A 16,193-nucleotide genomic window follows, 5' to 3' on the forward strand; every position below is an offset into this window, starting at 1 on the left:
CTACCTCCTGTGTCTGACAGCAAGCTAAATTTTTCTTCTCTAAGCCTTGGATAGGAGTGCACTGGATGTGCAAGTTTCCCAGATGCTACTGTGCTTGCTGAAAATACTGAATGCCTTTGGACTGTAGGCTTATGCTCTTGTTAGACATGTTTGATTGCAGCACTGACCACTGATTCATAGCAGATGTTCTCATTTGCAGGCTTATAAGGTTCTAGTTCCAACATTACAAGCAGCCAAGTGTTATCTAGGTCTTGCTCAAATTGTTTCCATGTATTAACTCTTCTGGATTTCCAGACTTTGGTTTAGAGTAGCTATCTGCTGCAGCTCATGTGCTTATGAAAGCCTTCATGTAAGACCATGCTTCCAAATGCTGAGTTCACACTTACCGTGGAGTAATCATCTGAGAATTTAAATCTGTGCTTATTTTAGAGTTTGCTGTTAGTGATTCCTTAAGTCAAAGTCCATAACCATTTTGGGAAAAGCTGTGAGAACTATGAAGGAAACTTTCTCTGTTTCATTCAGCTGCTGGAGATGCTCAGATAACCATTTTGTGAAGGATGAGAATAACCCTGTGTCTGTCCTCCAGAGTGAATTTGATGACTACTTGCCTACATTTTGGATGGAGAGTGGTAAGGATGGAGGCCAAGAATAGAAATGCAACTGAATGAGGTATTAAATGGGTAGAGTAGTGATAGATTCCTAGCATAAGACAAAAACATTGACTTGCAGAAGATTCCTTGCTGTTTATTTGATTTCTCAATGATACTCTGACAGTACAAATGTCTACAGCTGCAAACTCTGATATATCCTGGATTTTCAGGTGAGTGGTAATTAGCTTTAGGTGTTCTTGGTTTGAGGAAAGCAACTTTAATTAATGTTTGGAGCTGATGTGGTTCTAGTGTATTGGGGTTTTTCACCCAAATAGCATTTCTGTCTTAGTGCTATGTGATAATGATGTGAAAGGAGAGATGAACTTACTATGCTGTATATTTCTTCATTCCTGTAAGGCAGAAAGAAAAAAGGGAAATACATGTATTTTCTCTGCTGGTTTTAGTGGCTTTTTTCTGAAGAAATGCTTTTTCCTTTTCATTTTTGATTAATGAAGTTCTACTTCATTCTTTATTTTTCTGAGTGTAGACTGTGGGAGCTGCTTGAATCTTTGCCAGTGACTGTCATGAAGCAGTTTCATAGTCCTTATGTGACTTTGCCAGCATGCTCAGTATCATCATATGTCTTCTTATTAATGCTCTATTCCTCCAGTTGAAAATACAGCTGTGAATGATCTGAGGTGCAAATGTCAAGAAGTAGCTTAATGAATGATTCAAATTAAAAGTATTTAAATGTAATTTTTCTCTCCCTTGTGACATCTCTGCATCAAATCAGCACTTCTTGTAAGTCACTAAAGTAATACAGATTACTGTTTTGTTAATGTTGGTCTTGACTTTTATTAGGAAATACAATAAAATTTATAGAATAAAGAGTATGTTGGGAGACTCAGTAGGGCAGAATTAACTCCATTTGCCAAGTGGACTCATGGCAGTAAATGGAACAACTGTTTAGCAAAGGCTTGAAACTTGATGACTTCCTGGGGAAAGTGAAAGGGCACATGCATATCAGAGGAGGAAATTTTTCATCCTCTTATTGGAGTCTTTCCTAAATTCAGCTTAAAGCAGTCAGTTGTTGCTTTTCTACCATTGGAGGTTGCTATGGTTTTATTAGGATGTGTAGGTGTAGATTGGTGATGTAAGCTTCTGGTGCTGGGCTGCAAGGGCTGAGCACTTAGCTTTACAGGTGTCACTTTTGCTCCTTCTGTGATTGTTACAGAGCAGGGAAAGGCACCAGGGACTGGGCTTTGTCTTAGCAGTTTTCTTGGTGTTTTCCTTGATGTCACTTGGCAACCTGGAGAAAAAGGCTGGTAAATGCATATGCAAAAGCATGAGTGGGGGTGAGGAGGAAACTGAAACACAGACCTGCATGCAGTCCATGCAGGGCTGGGCTGAGAAGCTCGGGTGGCCTCAGCTTTACCACTCCTGAACTTGCCTTCACAGTCTTTTTTATTCCCTGGTTATTTAAATAGAAGATAATGTTTTCATCAGTAAATTCTATCACTGAAGATGTTAAAGTGAAAATCCTAAGGAAAGGATGCAACATTAAGTCTTTGTTTATGCAGTACTTTGATTGTTGCTCAGTAGTCCTGACTGCTGTTTTTTTAAACTTTGGAATAAAAGCTTTCTTTTGTCCTTTTCAGCTGATCCATTTAACATGACTTTTTTTCATTAATTCTTTCTTGTCTCTCGAGTTCTAGCAGAATTATTTACATTGTTGAACTTTTATAACTGTCCATATGTGTTTTCTTAGTCCAAGGTGAATGTGATGTGTTTGGCCTTTTTCATTGCAGAATAAGTTATTTTACTTGTGGCCTTTGCTGCAGATGTAGAACTTGCATGTGAATAGTGACCAGGGCTTGGCTCAATTGGATCCTCAATTCTGCAGAGACCAAACTGCACTGGACAGGATGAAATGTATCAGGGTGGTCTGAGCATCCTTGATAGGACTTCTGACTCTTGAGAATAATACTGATTTCTTTGACAAACACAAACATTTTGAATAAAATAACGAAATTGAATCTTGTGCCTTCCCTCCTGTTCTTGCAATTACCAGTTAAACACAGAGCTAGAACTGCATATAGCCCATCTTTAAAAAAAAAGTTTAATTTTCTATTTCTGTAGGCAAAGTTATTTGTACTGTGCTTCTAAGTAGCTGGCTGCTAAAAGGGTTAGCACTCAAGAGTTAGTATCAGTGAAATTGGTTACAGTTAGCTTGAAAGGCTAAAACCACTATGCCAAGTTAATTCCTGGACTGTTGATTTCAGATTAGTAACATAAGGGGAAATTTTGCCCATTTTGCTTCTATATAGCTATATTGGCTGCAGATGCAAAAGGCAACTTGAGTATTTACTAGATACTGTACACTGGGCTTTATGGCTTCCTGGGTGGGCTGCATGGAGTTTTTCAGACATGAGACAATGCATCTCTCACTTGCAGCCTGGTAGCTGGATTTCTGTTGGATTCTTTGGAGGAATTTCCATGCTAATGCCAACATTGAATTTGGCACAGGATTTGCATAATTTATAGAAATTGCTATGTTTGGCTCTATTTCTGTTCATGTAATCCCAATTACATGCTTTATTATGAAATAGTTGTCAGTTTTTAGATTCTTATTCAGTTCTGATCTTCCTGGAAATGTAGAAATGCATTTTGGTTTTGACCTAAGATGACCTCTTGTTCTTATGGTGCATGATGAAACTTCATTTCCCATGTTTGTTCATTTTTGTGCTTCTGTGCACTGCTGTACCACATTGTCAGCTGAGATCTGTAGGTCCTTAGCACAGGTGATTGTGATCTTTAGAATGACTTGTGCTCTTCTAATAGTGTTACTTCTATCTTTCATGGGCCTTTCAGTCTTCTGTGGGCTGATAATATAAAGTCTTGTTCAGATTACTCCATGATGTTCTTCCAGGGGGTGCAAACTAAGCTCTTTATTACCTTTACACATTTTTTGCTTTAAAAGCAAATCCTGTGCCACAGAGCCATAGAAGTGTCTGGTCTGGAAATTGGTGGGCCAGACATGGCCTGGGCTGGATCAGACCTACCAACATGCTTAAATGTGAAGGGAGTTCTCCAGACTGTACTTGTGAGTGGCTCTGCATTGTCCTTCAATGCAGAGACCCCCTAATGATTAGGGTGCTGGGGGAGGGTCATCATGATGATGTTGGTGGAGGCCAACATCAGACTACACTTAACATGGCCAGCTGGTCCAAGCTGATTTTTGGTGGAGAAGCTGGAGTCTTTTTACCTTGTTCTATCTAACTGTTTTTTTCTATTTTCTCTAATATTCCAGCACTTCTTTATCCCACTACATGAAAAAGAGAAGAAATACTTCTGTATATCAAGTGGGTAACTTGGTGAGCAGCGCTTTAAATTAAGGTTATGAGAGGAGGAAGCAACGTGTAAGGGCACAGAGAGGTGGCATGAATGCCAAGGCAGGCTATTGCCACCTCTATTTTCAATGGAGGAAAGGGTAGGAATGGGATTGCCCCCTTCTTGAGCTATGAGCTGTGTGATCAGTTCAGTTCCTCTCCTGTAACCATCACACCCTGACCAAGCTGTGTTTTAGATTCAGTTGTACTTTGATTTAGTGGATCTGTGTTTCATCTGGTTTTAATCTAGACACATAACTCCAGACAAGGATTGCCTTTTCCTAGGCTCTGTGTGTTTGGCTTTCTTCAGATATTTGGACTTTATCTGTCTTTTGTGAATCCAGGCCGCTTCCAGCCAGCATGTGGGCTGACTTTTGGCCCCTGTATTTTTAGTGATACAGCTAAATGACACTGGAAGTCTGTACCAAGACTCCAATTTTTGCTAAAAAGGAAGATAACTTTGAATCTGTAATTTTGGAGAGTCCTAGTGTCTTTCCTGAGGGAGCAGCCTGTGATAGAGATTAATTTCCAAGCTAATAGTAATGGTAACTTCCAAAAGTGCCCATGGGTGTGAGATGGCCCGTGGTGAGAGCAGCATTTCTCTGCCTGCAGTAGTTTGCACATCTCACCTGCCAACAAGAGGAAGGGGCGTGGTGCTTCTGGTTTGATGTTACAGCCTGAAACTGTACTTACAGCCTACTGAAAATCAAGAACATACCCCTGCATCTGGCTTGAAACCAGAAATGTTGTTTTGTAATACATTTTTTTTTAAAAGTGCCTGTTGCAAGGAAGTTGACATATAATTTTAAGAAATTACTTTGTATCTCTGTCAGTAATAATCAGTGAACATCAAAACTTAAAGCCTGGAGAAGGTGAAACATTTGTGACAAACAAAGAGAAATCTTGCAAAACACTGCAGTGGAGGTCTAGCCTTAGTGCTTAGCTCATGTCAGTGTTCTGGTGCTTTAGTTGCAAAGCTGATGAAGTGCTGAGTTAATAGAAAGTCCAGGATGTTGTTGTAGTTATGAGGTGATATATCTCTTATTGCATTTCCTCTTTTTGTATTTCCTGTTGGGAAGAAGGGAATGTTGGTTTGAATGAGATAAGACTAATGACAGATGGGTCAGTGGCTATAGATGGTTTTAAAAAAAGAGTTATTGAAAAAAAATCTTTGTGGCTGTTTGCTTAGTACAGATGTTAGTTTTGGGAGTCAGAAGGGTTAATAAAAATTGAAGGCATGTTTCTTCTTATGGAATGGATACCTTCCTATGCACAATCCTACTGGCGGAGGAGGTGAGGTTGTACAGGACATAATTTCTTGTGGGAGGAATAAACTGGGAAGAAATTATGAGGAAAGCAGCACATGGGGGAAACAGAACTGTCAGTATGTGGAGAGTGGAGGAGAGATGCACAGGTGGAGTGGGGATGGTGGGTGGCACTCGAGTGCTGGCAGGGAACAGACAGTATGTGCCAACATCAAGCATGCACGTGTTCTGCAGCTTCTGTTACCTAAGTGATGTCAAATAGAATACTTCCCTTGGCTCAGGAATTAAATCTTAATGGGATTGAAACCAATGGCACAGTTTACATTGACCTATCTGCTGCAGTCATTGTGTCTAAGGTACATGTTTAGGCTTGGCTGTTCTGCCAGTAAATGAGAGTGTGAAAAGCTTGTAATCTTCGGAGGTAAAGTACTGCACCAGAAATTCTAGGGGTGTCTCTTGAGAAAAGTCATCTTGTAATTCCAATGAGGTCTTTCTAAAAGCTTATGAGAAATTTTTTTTCTTGTTGTTGTTTCTTTTAATCTCTGATTGGGTTATCTATTTTACTTCTCTGTTTGTATTTTTTTTTATTGTATAGCTGTGAGACCCAGGGGTCCTCAGTGTGAGGAGGCCTTGAGCTGGGTTAAGCTCAGGGAACACTGCACCTTTTCCTTGTGTATATCATGTAAATTCTAATCGGTTTTTTTTTATCCAGATTTACAAGATCACAATATATTCAGAGATGCTGAATGAAAAGCTTATTTTGTACATAAGTTAGATGTTCTGAGTGATAGTTTTGTTTCTGTAGCTATCCCCTGTTCATGCTATTAACTGACTTTGCAGTTTCCTACTGAACAACACCTGAATTTGAAGCATTTTTGCCACCATGAGTTGCTTTCTCTTGAAGAAGAGCTGCTTGATTATGAAGTTTTGGGTTGGAATAGACAAGAAATGAAGAAAAATTTCAAAGCTCTGCACATCAGAACTTAGGAGGAATGTTTTTCTTACAGTTTAGTGTCAAAATTATTTGTACAGCAAGGAAGAAAGCTTTGTTTATCACTGCATAAGTGGTTTCAGTAATACTTTTTATCACTCTGGATAGTTTGCTTAATTCTAGTGATTTCTAAATTAATGGTTACCCATGTGTTCTCTTGCTGTGGTATTTCCTGGAGATTGAGAAATGTTAATTTAGGAATACCTTGGAGTAACAATAATCTGTATTAACAGCTGCTATAAGGACTTACTGCTGTTTGGTTTTGGTGCCTTTTGCAGAGGAAACTCTTGCTTTTATGATATCATGTCCTTTGCTTTTGTTTTCCAGAATATGACAAACTGGGCTTTCTCCTGAACCTGGACTCAAAATTGTAAGTAGAACAGTAGGATTCTTCTTCATTTCTGTAGTTACAGCTTTCTGTTGTAAGCAACTTTTATGTCACCTGGGCAGCTGGCTCACTAGACTCTACACTTCTTCCTGGACAGCCAAGTCCTGCAGCAACCTGGCAATTACAACTCCTTTCCTTGCACTAGGCTTTGCAGGCCAGCTTGGATTGTGGTTCACTGTCATTAATTCCTTAATAACTGATCAAGAGTCTATAAATATTCACTTGAAGCCGTGACTGTCAGTCTGCTCTTGATATCCTTCTCTTAATCTTCCAAATGAAAAATTAATTACAGATGTGAAAGAAGAAGAAATGTGAATCTACAATTTGCTGGGATGCTTATGAATTTATATTTCCTTTCTTCTTGTTCCTTTAAAAATTGATACTACTATTTTTGTTGATAAAATAGAGCAGAAAGAACCTCAGCACAAGGCAGGGACCTCTTGCTATGTCAGAAGGACGCTGCGGTGCTGAAGGATGAAGATGCTTCTCATGCTTTTTGCCTTAAATCAGTCGAATTGAGCCTGGGTTGCCGAACACTAGGGGTCAGTAGGAACCTGTTTCTGGGGTCAGCAACCTGATGGAATTTTTTGGTGCTGGGAGCAAAAACACTACTAAAAGTAGAAAAGCCTTCTACTTAAAAGGGCCCAATCTTGTGGCTTTGAATGACTTGAGAACACATCCCCTGCACAACATGTCATATCAATATAGGCCCCATTCTTAATGTTTTGAAAATATTATTTTACTTATAGGGTGAAACAATTCAGTTTAGTGATGATGAGGAGCCTGTGAGCTTCCATAATGGAATAACACACTCCTAAGTGTGTTGGGAACTGCTGCTTGCAGGAGATGAAAAAGTCTCTAGGTAGGAACTTCTTTTGCAGAAGCAGCTGGGTACATAAACTCACTTATAGTAACATATAGCAAAAAGATTGCAGAATGCATATGAGAAAGAAGGAATTTTGATTATTTGTTTATTTATTTTCCTCCAAAGGCTCTGTGTCTCGCTCAGTGGTCAGGAAGGATAGTGCTGACTGTGTGAATAGCTCAAGGTTTCTTTCTGGTCTCATTCAATGTAGTGTTCCACACAGTTTTTGTTGCATGCTGTCTGGAACCCATGCTGGTGGCACAGTTACCCATTTTCTTTGTTAAATTTTCTGTGTTGGGACATCCTAGTGATTTACAGACAATAGTATGTGTACCCATACAACACTGTGGGATGAGATTCACATGATACATTACCTTCAATTTATACATCTAGAAGTCAAAGCAAAGAGATGAATCCAAAATTGTGAAGGTGGTAAAGTAACCTTTGAGTGAATGTCTGAGTGTTGGAGAGGGAAAATGTTTTTTAAGTTTTTAACTAGACTGATTGTTTTTTTCCAGGCTATTTTTGTGTATTTTGTAATGTCCAATTTATTGAACACGCCCACTGACTGTCCACACACAGTTGTCATCCCTGCAGTCTGTGCTGCATCCAAACCACTGCTTCAGTCTTCCTCTTCCTTCTCCTTCTACTTGCACTGTCCTTTTCATTTTGCTTTTAGCAAATCCCCTTGAGTCTTCCTTCCCCTCAGGCCTCTGTTCCATTCTTTTCCCCCTTCTTTGCTGACTTACCTGTTTGATTACAGCTCTCCGAGGCACAGTCTGCTTTTTCTTATTCTTCAGCATGAGGCCAAGTGAAGCTTTTACCTGCTAGAGGGCTTCCAGAACACTGATTTATTTTCTTAAAACCTACCCATTATAAAAACCTCTCCATTTGTTTGATTAAAAAAGGATTTTGTTGACTACTTAAAAATATATGTTTATATAGTACTCTAAATATGCATGTTTATTTTTCAAAGTCCTAAAGTTAGCTTCTAGAAACACTTGTAACGGAATCAGCATGATAAGGTAAATCTTCAAGTTAACTTAAGGAAAAAGAAAGCAAGTACTATATATAGGTGAAATAACTTTTCTTTTTTAACTGCAGGTTTTTTAGGTTTTTTTTTTTGTTTTTTTTTTGTTTTTTTTTTTCTTTTTTTTTTTTCTTTTTGTTGTGGTTTGTTTTCTTCTTCTGTAGAATTAAAGCTGATCCTGCTTTGAGAATAGAGCTGATGACCTGCAGACTTCACTTCTGGTCTGAATTATTCTGGGTTTTTTGTTTTTTCTTTTTAATAGCATGGAAGACAGAAAATGGCTGAAAACATAAATGGCCATAAAACATAGGAAATAAATTTTGGAAGAAAAATGGCTGATAGTCTAGAGGACTTTGCTACCATTCTACAAATTCACCTTTTGTGGTCAGAAATTTTGTGATACCAAATTTCTAAGTACAGACTGAATTCAGTGGGATTTAGTGGTTTAAAATACTTGCTGTGACTGAGTCAAAGTGGTACCATCATAGAAGCACTTTCTGGTTAAAAAAATGTTTAGAGTTGAAAGGGGTAATATGTTCTGCACTGATTACTTTATTGGCAGAAATAATTGAATTGTGTCTGTTGTGATATAATCGTTCTGGTGGAATCTTGCCATAAATCATAACTTTATAGGGTTCACTTAATTGACAACATGTGAGAATCTTGTGTGACTTGAAGCACTTAGGGCAACAATTAGTTTTCTTAGGATTTTTTTTCTTAATCTTTCGTTTGCTCAAAACCTGTTGCTGGCTATGTCAGTTGATGTCATTGAAACTAATGGCCCATAAGACTAACATTTTCTACAAAGGTAGATCTGCATTACACCTTAAGTACTCTGACTTGCATTTTGAATGTCATATGAAGGAAAACATTTGTCATCAGTAAGTAGTAATGTGTCCATTTGACTTTGCATCTTTAGTTTTTTCATGCATTGCTACTTTAATGTCCTTTACTCTGCAGACATCCTGAGTCTGTTATTCAGATATAGTACAGTCTGCTGTTGTTACAGGAATGTAATGGTTTTGTTCTCTCTGAATTCATGGAAATGCTAACAAAACCAGATTTGTTCACTTTGGAAGGAATTCTGTCAGAAGCACTTGAGTAGTGTTTTCAGTGGGAGCTGATAAATGCCTTGCTGTAATTAGAGAGGCTGGCATGGACAGGAATCTCACCTGTAAGGGGATGGCCACTTTTAAAGATCCTGTATGCAGGCTTCATGGAAATGACAGGTTCTGGTCAGTCTTGTTGGAAAGAAGAATATTAAGATGGAAGATGTGTCCTTTCTGGTGCCTGTGCCTAGGAGAGATCTTCTTTAGAAAGTTTAAGAGCCTTTAAAGGGCAGGATGATATCCAGGTGGAGATTGTTAATGACACGCAGGGTGAATGGAAAGCTGAGGACTTCCATAGGCAATGCAGTTTATGAATGAATTATTCCCTTAGTCAAAACAAGACATAAGTCTCCTTAGGACCAGGTTAGTGAAAAAGATCTGTTGCAAGAGGCATTTATATTTTAGTTATGTTTATAATGACCATAACATCATTACCAGAATTAGAATATCAAAGCAAAATATGCACTAAGTATAGAAACAGGCCAGTTGCATCTGTTGCTCCCTGCTAAAGAGTTTTCCCAAGCAGGAGAAACCTTTTCAAAACCTGTAAGGATAACATCTGACATTTGCTGGTTGTGTAGAGAAAAACACACAAAAACTATGATACAACTCACAGATTTTCATTCTTGGGGGGGTCAATAGTTCCTGAACAACTTAAGGCTATCAATCACTTTAGTGACTCAGCCAGTGGATTACTGGGTGCCACCAAACGCCAAGATTTGCAGTCACTTCTAACATCTGTGCTTGGCAACGAGTTGCATGCTTTTGTTATTATTAAATATTTATATTGTAGTAGTTCTTTGAGACTGGCCAGGTCTTAGAAACAAGAGTCTCATTCACTACAAATTCTGAATCATTCCCCAAGCAGAATCTATGTTTGCATTGAATTAAATGAGATTTCCAAAGGAAGATCATGAACGTGGAGTTAATTATAGACTGTATTTAATGCTTATTAAGTGGGCCAAGCTGAAGGTTGTATTGTTATTCTTGTTACTTAGTGCTCCCTGAATGCTTGGTTTAGTCACCTTAATGACTGCTTTGTGTCTGCCTTGGCAGATTGCAAGTGTAGATTCACTTGTGTTGAGCATATGAAAAGTTCCTTTTTGTGACCAGTGTGATTTGGGGGCTTCTCCCTTGCGCTGTGCCTCTGTGCCACCTTTCCTTCCTGCTCTGCTGGTGTCTCATTTCCTCAGTGGGATGGAAGCTTAGTGACTGCTTCTGCTCCTCTTTCAAACTCATCCTTCAGAAACTACTTTCAAAGAGACTTCAGCAGGTACACTGGGGGTTTGTTGCTTCTGAACAGAGAAATGTCCCCCTTAGGAACTTAGTAGATCTTTTCACCTTCTGCCATAGTCAGTTCAAAACCTTGGATGTCAAAATCTCAGCTGATGACTAATGGAAAAATCTTCCCAGGGTTTGACTTTGACTGGGGAAGAACCAGTCCCTCATGAAGTTTAACAAATGTTAGGAGATACATGTGAGTTTTGTGGAATCATTTTGCACTTAAAACAGGGGGTCTTGTCATTTTCTTTCAAGGTAGCAATAGGAAAAAAAACAAGTTGTTGCCCCTCTCAATTGGAAAAATGGTTATAAGATCACTATGGTTAATCACAATAACATAATCTTAACATATATGAGTGCACTCTATTAACTATATGATATATATTTTATATTGCGTACTTTGGGACTCTTTAGGCAGAACTCAAGTAAAAGAAGGAATATTTTTTCCAATAGGCTTTGTGTCTTGCTAGACATTTTGTGATGTTGTGTGTTTACATATTTTTTTCATTATTATAGAATAGATTGGGAAGGTGCAACAAAAAATTTTTGAATATTCATGATGATTTCAACTTTGTGTTAAAAAGAAAAGACAAAGAAATTGCGTCTTTGCTGGGGGGGAAACCAGAAATAACAAACTTCACCCTGCAAACGCAAATGAAACTTGATCTAGACTTTAAAAAGACCATAAAAATGGAGGGAGTTTGGGCGAGGGAAACACACAGATTGGGTTACTTATGTTTGTTGAAATTTCTTTACTTCAGAGCTTTAATAATGAAGAACTGAAACGGAGCCCCTTCCCCTCATTTTCTTTCTAGGCTGGGAGGCTGCTTTGAAACTGTTTGTGTCTTTGTGTGGTACTTTGCCATTAAACACTGTAAAAATAAGCAGTAAACGTGTTGGAATGCTGGACTTTCCCCATGCCTGGTGCTGTGGGATTTCTTTCTGCCCTGGGTTTCTTTTTTCAGTTTGTCTTTTTGTATTCCTGCAATCCTGAATGAGGCACAAAAGAAAAGAAGTGAGAAGTCCCAATGAGATCCTGTCCTGTCCAAGGCTAAGATTGTCTCTCACAGGCTAAATGAAAGGATTCTGACCATCACATGAAGAGTCTCCTGATGCTTTTTCTGAAAGATTATTTAAAGGCTTAACATGCTTTATGACACTGGCATTTTTCTGGCAATTAGTTATTTATTTCTCTTTCATTTCAGATTTTTATTTCATCTTCTTCTACCTAATCTCTTCCATTCTGTACTAATTGTTTGAGCATTTGAAATAGTTAAGAAAATTAACCCAAGCTATTTATAGCAATTCAGTTACCTGGCTGTTTGTTGTTCATCCGTTGAAGCTCTCCCACATTTGGGTGGGATGTAACTGCCATTCCTGGTTTTGTTTTGCTCTTCCTAATTCATTTCAGTTTGTTTCAAATTTGATCCTTTGGCATTCTGATAAGGATTTCTTATGTGAGTCTTTATTATGTAACTTTGGGACTCCTGTGTTAGACACAGTCTCAGTTGATGAAGAAGATAAAAATTGTAGAATTCATCTTAAGCAATAACATCTTAAGAAATACAGCTGTAAGTGATTTCTCTATCAGAAAGGAATATCTCATTGTACCATCCCTTATAGTTCCAAGAACCAAGACACTGCCTGGAACTTCTCAATTAATAACCTTTTATCAATGCCTTAAAAAGTGTTGGGATTCTTGTGGAAAAAAAGAATAAAAAATTTCAAGATAGACAGCTTTTATTTGTTTAAGTAAGTAAATAAAGAAATAAAATCCTGTGTTTAACAAAAAACAGATTTAAAGGATGAAGATAAAAAATCCAACCAAAGTCCATGGCACATTTTGTATGTGACCTCATACTGCATACTCCTCCAAGATTGAGTAATATCTCCAATCTCCTGATCTCCTTTGGTTTCTGTAAACTTTCCCTTTAAAAAAATAATCTGTTTTGGTTACATCTTACCTTCAAGACTAGTAACCCAGAGAAAAAGCAGAATTGTGTTCAAATAGACACAGATGAGGAGCAAAGACAACAGTCCATTTCAGGTTTGCTTGTGATTTTAAAGAAACATGGAAAGGAAAAAACAAATGGCTAGAATACCAATTATTAGAATAAACAAAAGGCATGAAATCCAGAAATTTTATTTTCACAGAAGGCAGCTGTTTACCAAAGGAAGAAAAAAAAAATTAAGATGATTGCTCCCTGAGTTTTTGATTATTTACTAATCTTTGGACAAAAAAACATAGAACTTAATGATGAAGTAACTTGCTGACAATCAACATATACATTAGTGGACTTTTATCTATTCTAGTTTTCATAAGTCCAAAATTACTGGGTTTCCATCCTCAGTGGTAAGTATCAACATTCTGGTTTTACAGATAGGAGACAAGGATAACCTAATGGAGGAAAATCACACTGTTTGGAGATGGGATGTGTTAGTAGCCAAATAAAAACTCTCTCAGCAGTCAGTTGGGATTCCTAGCTGAACTTCTTTTTCAAGAACCTTCTAAAGAATGTCTAAATTAACTCTGTTTCTCCAAAGCCAGAAATTATAGTGCTCCCTGATATTAGGCTATGTGATTCTCAAAATCTGCAGAAATTAAATGCTGTGATTAGCTATTTAAATGCCTCTCAAAAACCACTGTTAGTGCAATGGCCATAAACTGTGAAGCAACTACAAGCGCAATAGAAAATAAAATGCTCACCTATCACACCCATTTTTGCCAAACGAAGGAATGAAGGAAGATAAATTGCAGTGTCATAATTTTGTTGCTGTAACCCATAATTCATCCTCACCAACCCTCATCTGTTACATCTACAAATAGGCAATGCTTTCTTTGGACAGAGAACAGGGTTTTTCTACTTGTAGTATAATGAACTCAGCAGTGTAGGTCCAGGAGAGACAAACAAGTGCTAAAGAGATGAGAATAAATAATTCAATCCAATTAGAATCCAGGAATCCTCTGCACATGAATCAGTACATCTGAAAACAAAGATACTTCCCCAAAGCCTATAGCTGTAGGGGAAAAAAAAGGTCAACTAAGAATTCCTGGAGCAGAATAGCCAAAATTACAGTTGTATGTCTGTGGATAATACACTTTAGTAGATTTGAGTGTCAAAATCCAGTGCTTAGCAGTTCTAAATGCCAGCTGAGAACATCAATCACACTAAGGTTTTAATCACCAAATCTTCCTTCAGAAAAATGTAATTCATTTCATTGTAAAATGCACCAGGCTATGGACTCAGCATTTTGCTAGGTGTAGAGCACAGCAGAATGATATGGAAAATGTCAACCTTGATTTCTTATTCACTATTTCCCATATCATTGAAACATCAAGCAAAATTACCCTGAAGATAGTAAAACAGACAAAAGGAAGCACTTGTATAACATGCAGTTAATAAGCAGATTTCTTCACATCAGTATGTTATAGACACCAGATATATAAATGGGATCAAAAGCTATTAAGAGCTTTAACAGCATCCCAGACTTGGGAACCCTAAAGCTTCCTCCCCTCAGAAGCTGGAGAGCAGACACTGGAGCAAGGACAGTGTCACAATTGTGTATTTTTCTCCTTCCCTAAACTAGGGGAGCATTTTGAGACAAGATATTGGAGGCAGGTGAGTCTTTTGTCTGGCCATTTTTATTTTCCCACAAAATAAGTTCAGCGCTTTCTGTTGCAGTAGCAGATCTATTGCACAGACAGCTGGAAGACACCAAACCTTAGAGGAATAAACTCCACTTGGAAAGATCTCTCTCAGCAACTGACAGAGATGGAAATCTAACATGAACACTTCACAACATCCTCCCTTTTCAGTTTCTTCAGTAACTTTCCAGGGCTAAGGGTGATAAAAGCTGCCCTTTAAACTCTCCTTTGGAAGGTCTGGACAGCCTGGGAAAAAATAACAACTTTTTTAAACAAAAGAAAAAGTCAACTTGATATGGCAAGGGTGCTTCCCCCCCTCTCCAGACTGGATTGAAATTCAGAGAAAAAAACCACTGGTCAGTGAATAAAGTGCTCTAGATGGTATGCAGAGGTGACCTCACAATTGGGGAATGTGGTTTAACAGTACTTTTACAAAATGCTGTATATAGTCATGAGGTTTTGAATATTCCTCACTCCTCTTTCTGAAGCAGTAGTCCAAAAAAGGCTCTCTCCACTGACCTCTATTAGAGACAGATGTCATGAATTCAAGCAGACTTCAATTAATCTAGTAAGTACCACACTGAAACCTTAAGAAGAAGAATGCTACAGGAGGAAAAATGTTTCCTCCAGAAACTTTGCTGTAAATACAGAGCACAACCCTGTCCTGGAAGAACCCTTGCAGTTACTGTGATTAAAAGTGCCCTCACAAAACCAAACAAAACTGCTGGAAACTGCTTTAGGGAAAATAGAGAATAGCTGCAACCTTTAACAGTAAGAACAGCTGCAGAATCACTAAGATCAAAAAAGCCCTCCTGTTTACTCCATACATTGTTCTAGTGAATGTTCTTCTGCTAAGATAAATGCCTTTTTTTTTTCTTCCTTGGCTTCAAAGAGCAGCTATTTGTCTGAAAAGGCTGCCCAACCAAATGCCCAAACTGCCATAGGTAAGCACCATGAGTCAGAGAACTCAATGAAGTTTGTCTCAAAGAACTGTGAATAGTCCAATTAATCAGACTGTCCTTCATCTTGTATCGTCATAACTTCACTGAATACCAGCCCTGCATCAGATGGTTATTCATGGCTCTGAGACAGAGAGAGAAATATTTTTTTCCAAATTGTTTGGTGAACAGGCTAAAGGAGAGCTCCAAGGCTGAGCCATAGGTTTCCCTTTTTAACATGACAAATTCTATCCTCTCCTTGTTAATTCACCAAAATAGCAACACTTGACAAAATCATCTGAGCCAAGTTCCATGATGTTAAAATACAGTTTTGACTCCTGTACAGATCAAGAGTCCTGACTCAAAGAGTCCAGTTACACAACCACCTTTGGAAATTTCTGCCTTCAATGATATAAAAACGGGGCACTAAAAGAGGATGAAAGGGGACAGGAGGAAGGCAGCTGACATTTTGCAGCTGTACAGAACACCGCTCACACTTCTGAAGTCTTCAGGATTAACTCTTTTAAGGAGCCAGGGGGAAGATATTTCTAAGCAGGGATTTAGAAGTCTGAAATCAACCAGAATCATCCAAACACATTCAATATGGAAATTTAAAACACTGTTTGTTGGCTTTTCAGTTTATTCTTCGATGAGTTGGAACAGATTGCATGGCAGACAAGGCAGGAACAGCACATACATGT

General features: G+C 38.2%; 1 protein-coding gene across 6 annotated transcripts in view; it reads left to right on the forward strand.

Moving 5' to 3' along the window:
- Positions 1–16,193, forward strand: part of ST3GAL3 (ST3 beta-galactoside alpha-2,3-sialyltransferase 3) — a 174,137-nt gene that overhangs the window by 39,281 nt on the left and 118,663 nt on the right. For all 6 annotated transcript variants that reach the window (XM_053984959.1, XM_053984961.1, XM_053984958.1 and 3 more), the window contains one exon: positions 6,563–6,605. In XM_053984959.1, the coding sequence (XP_053840934.1) occupies positions 6,563–6,605 (43 nt within the window). The remainder of the gene's footprint in view (positions 1–6,562; positions 6,606–16,193) is intronic.

The sequence above is a fragment of the Vidua macroura genome, chromosome 9, assembly GCF_024509145.1.
Source record: "Vidua macroura isolate BioBank_ID:100142 chromosome 9, ASM2450914v1, whole genome shotgun sequence".
NCBI lineage: Eukaryota > Metazoa > Chordata > Aves > Passeriformes > Viduidae > Vidua > Vidua macroura.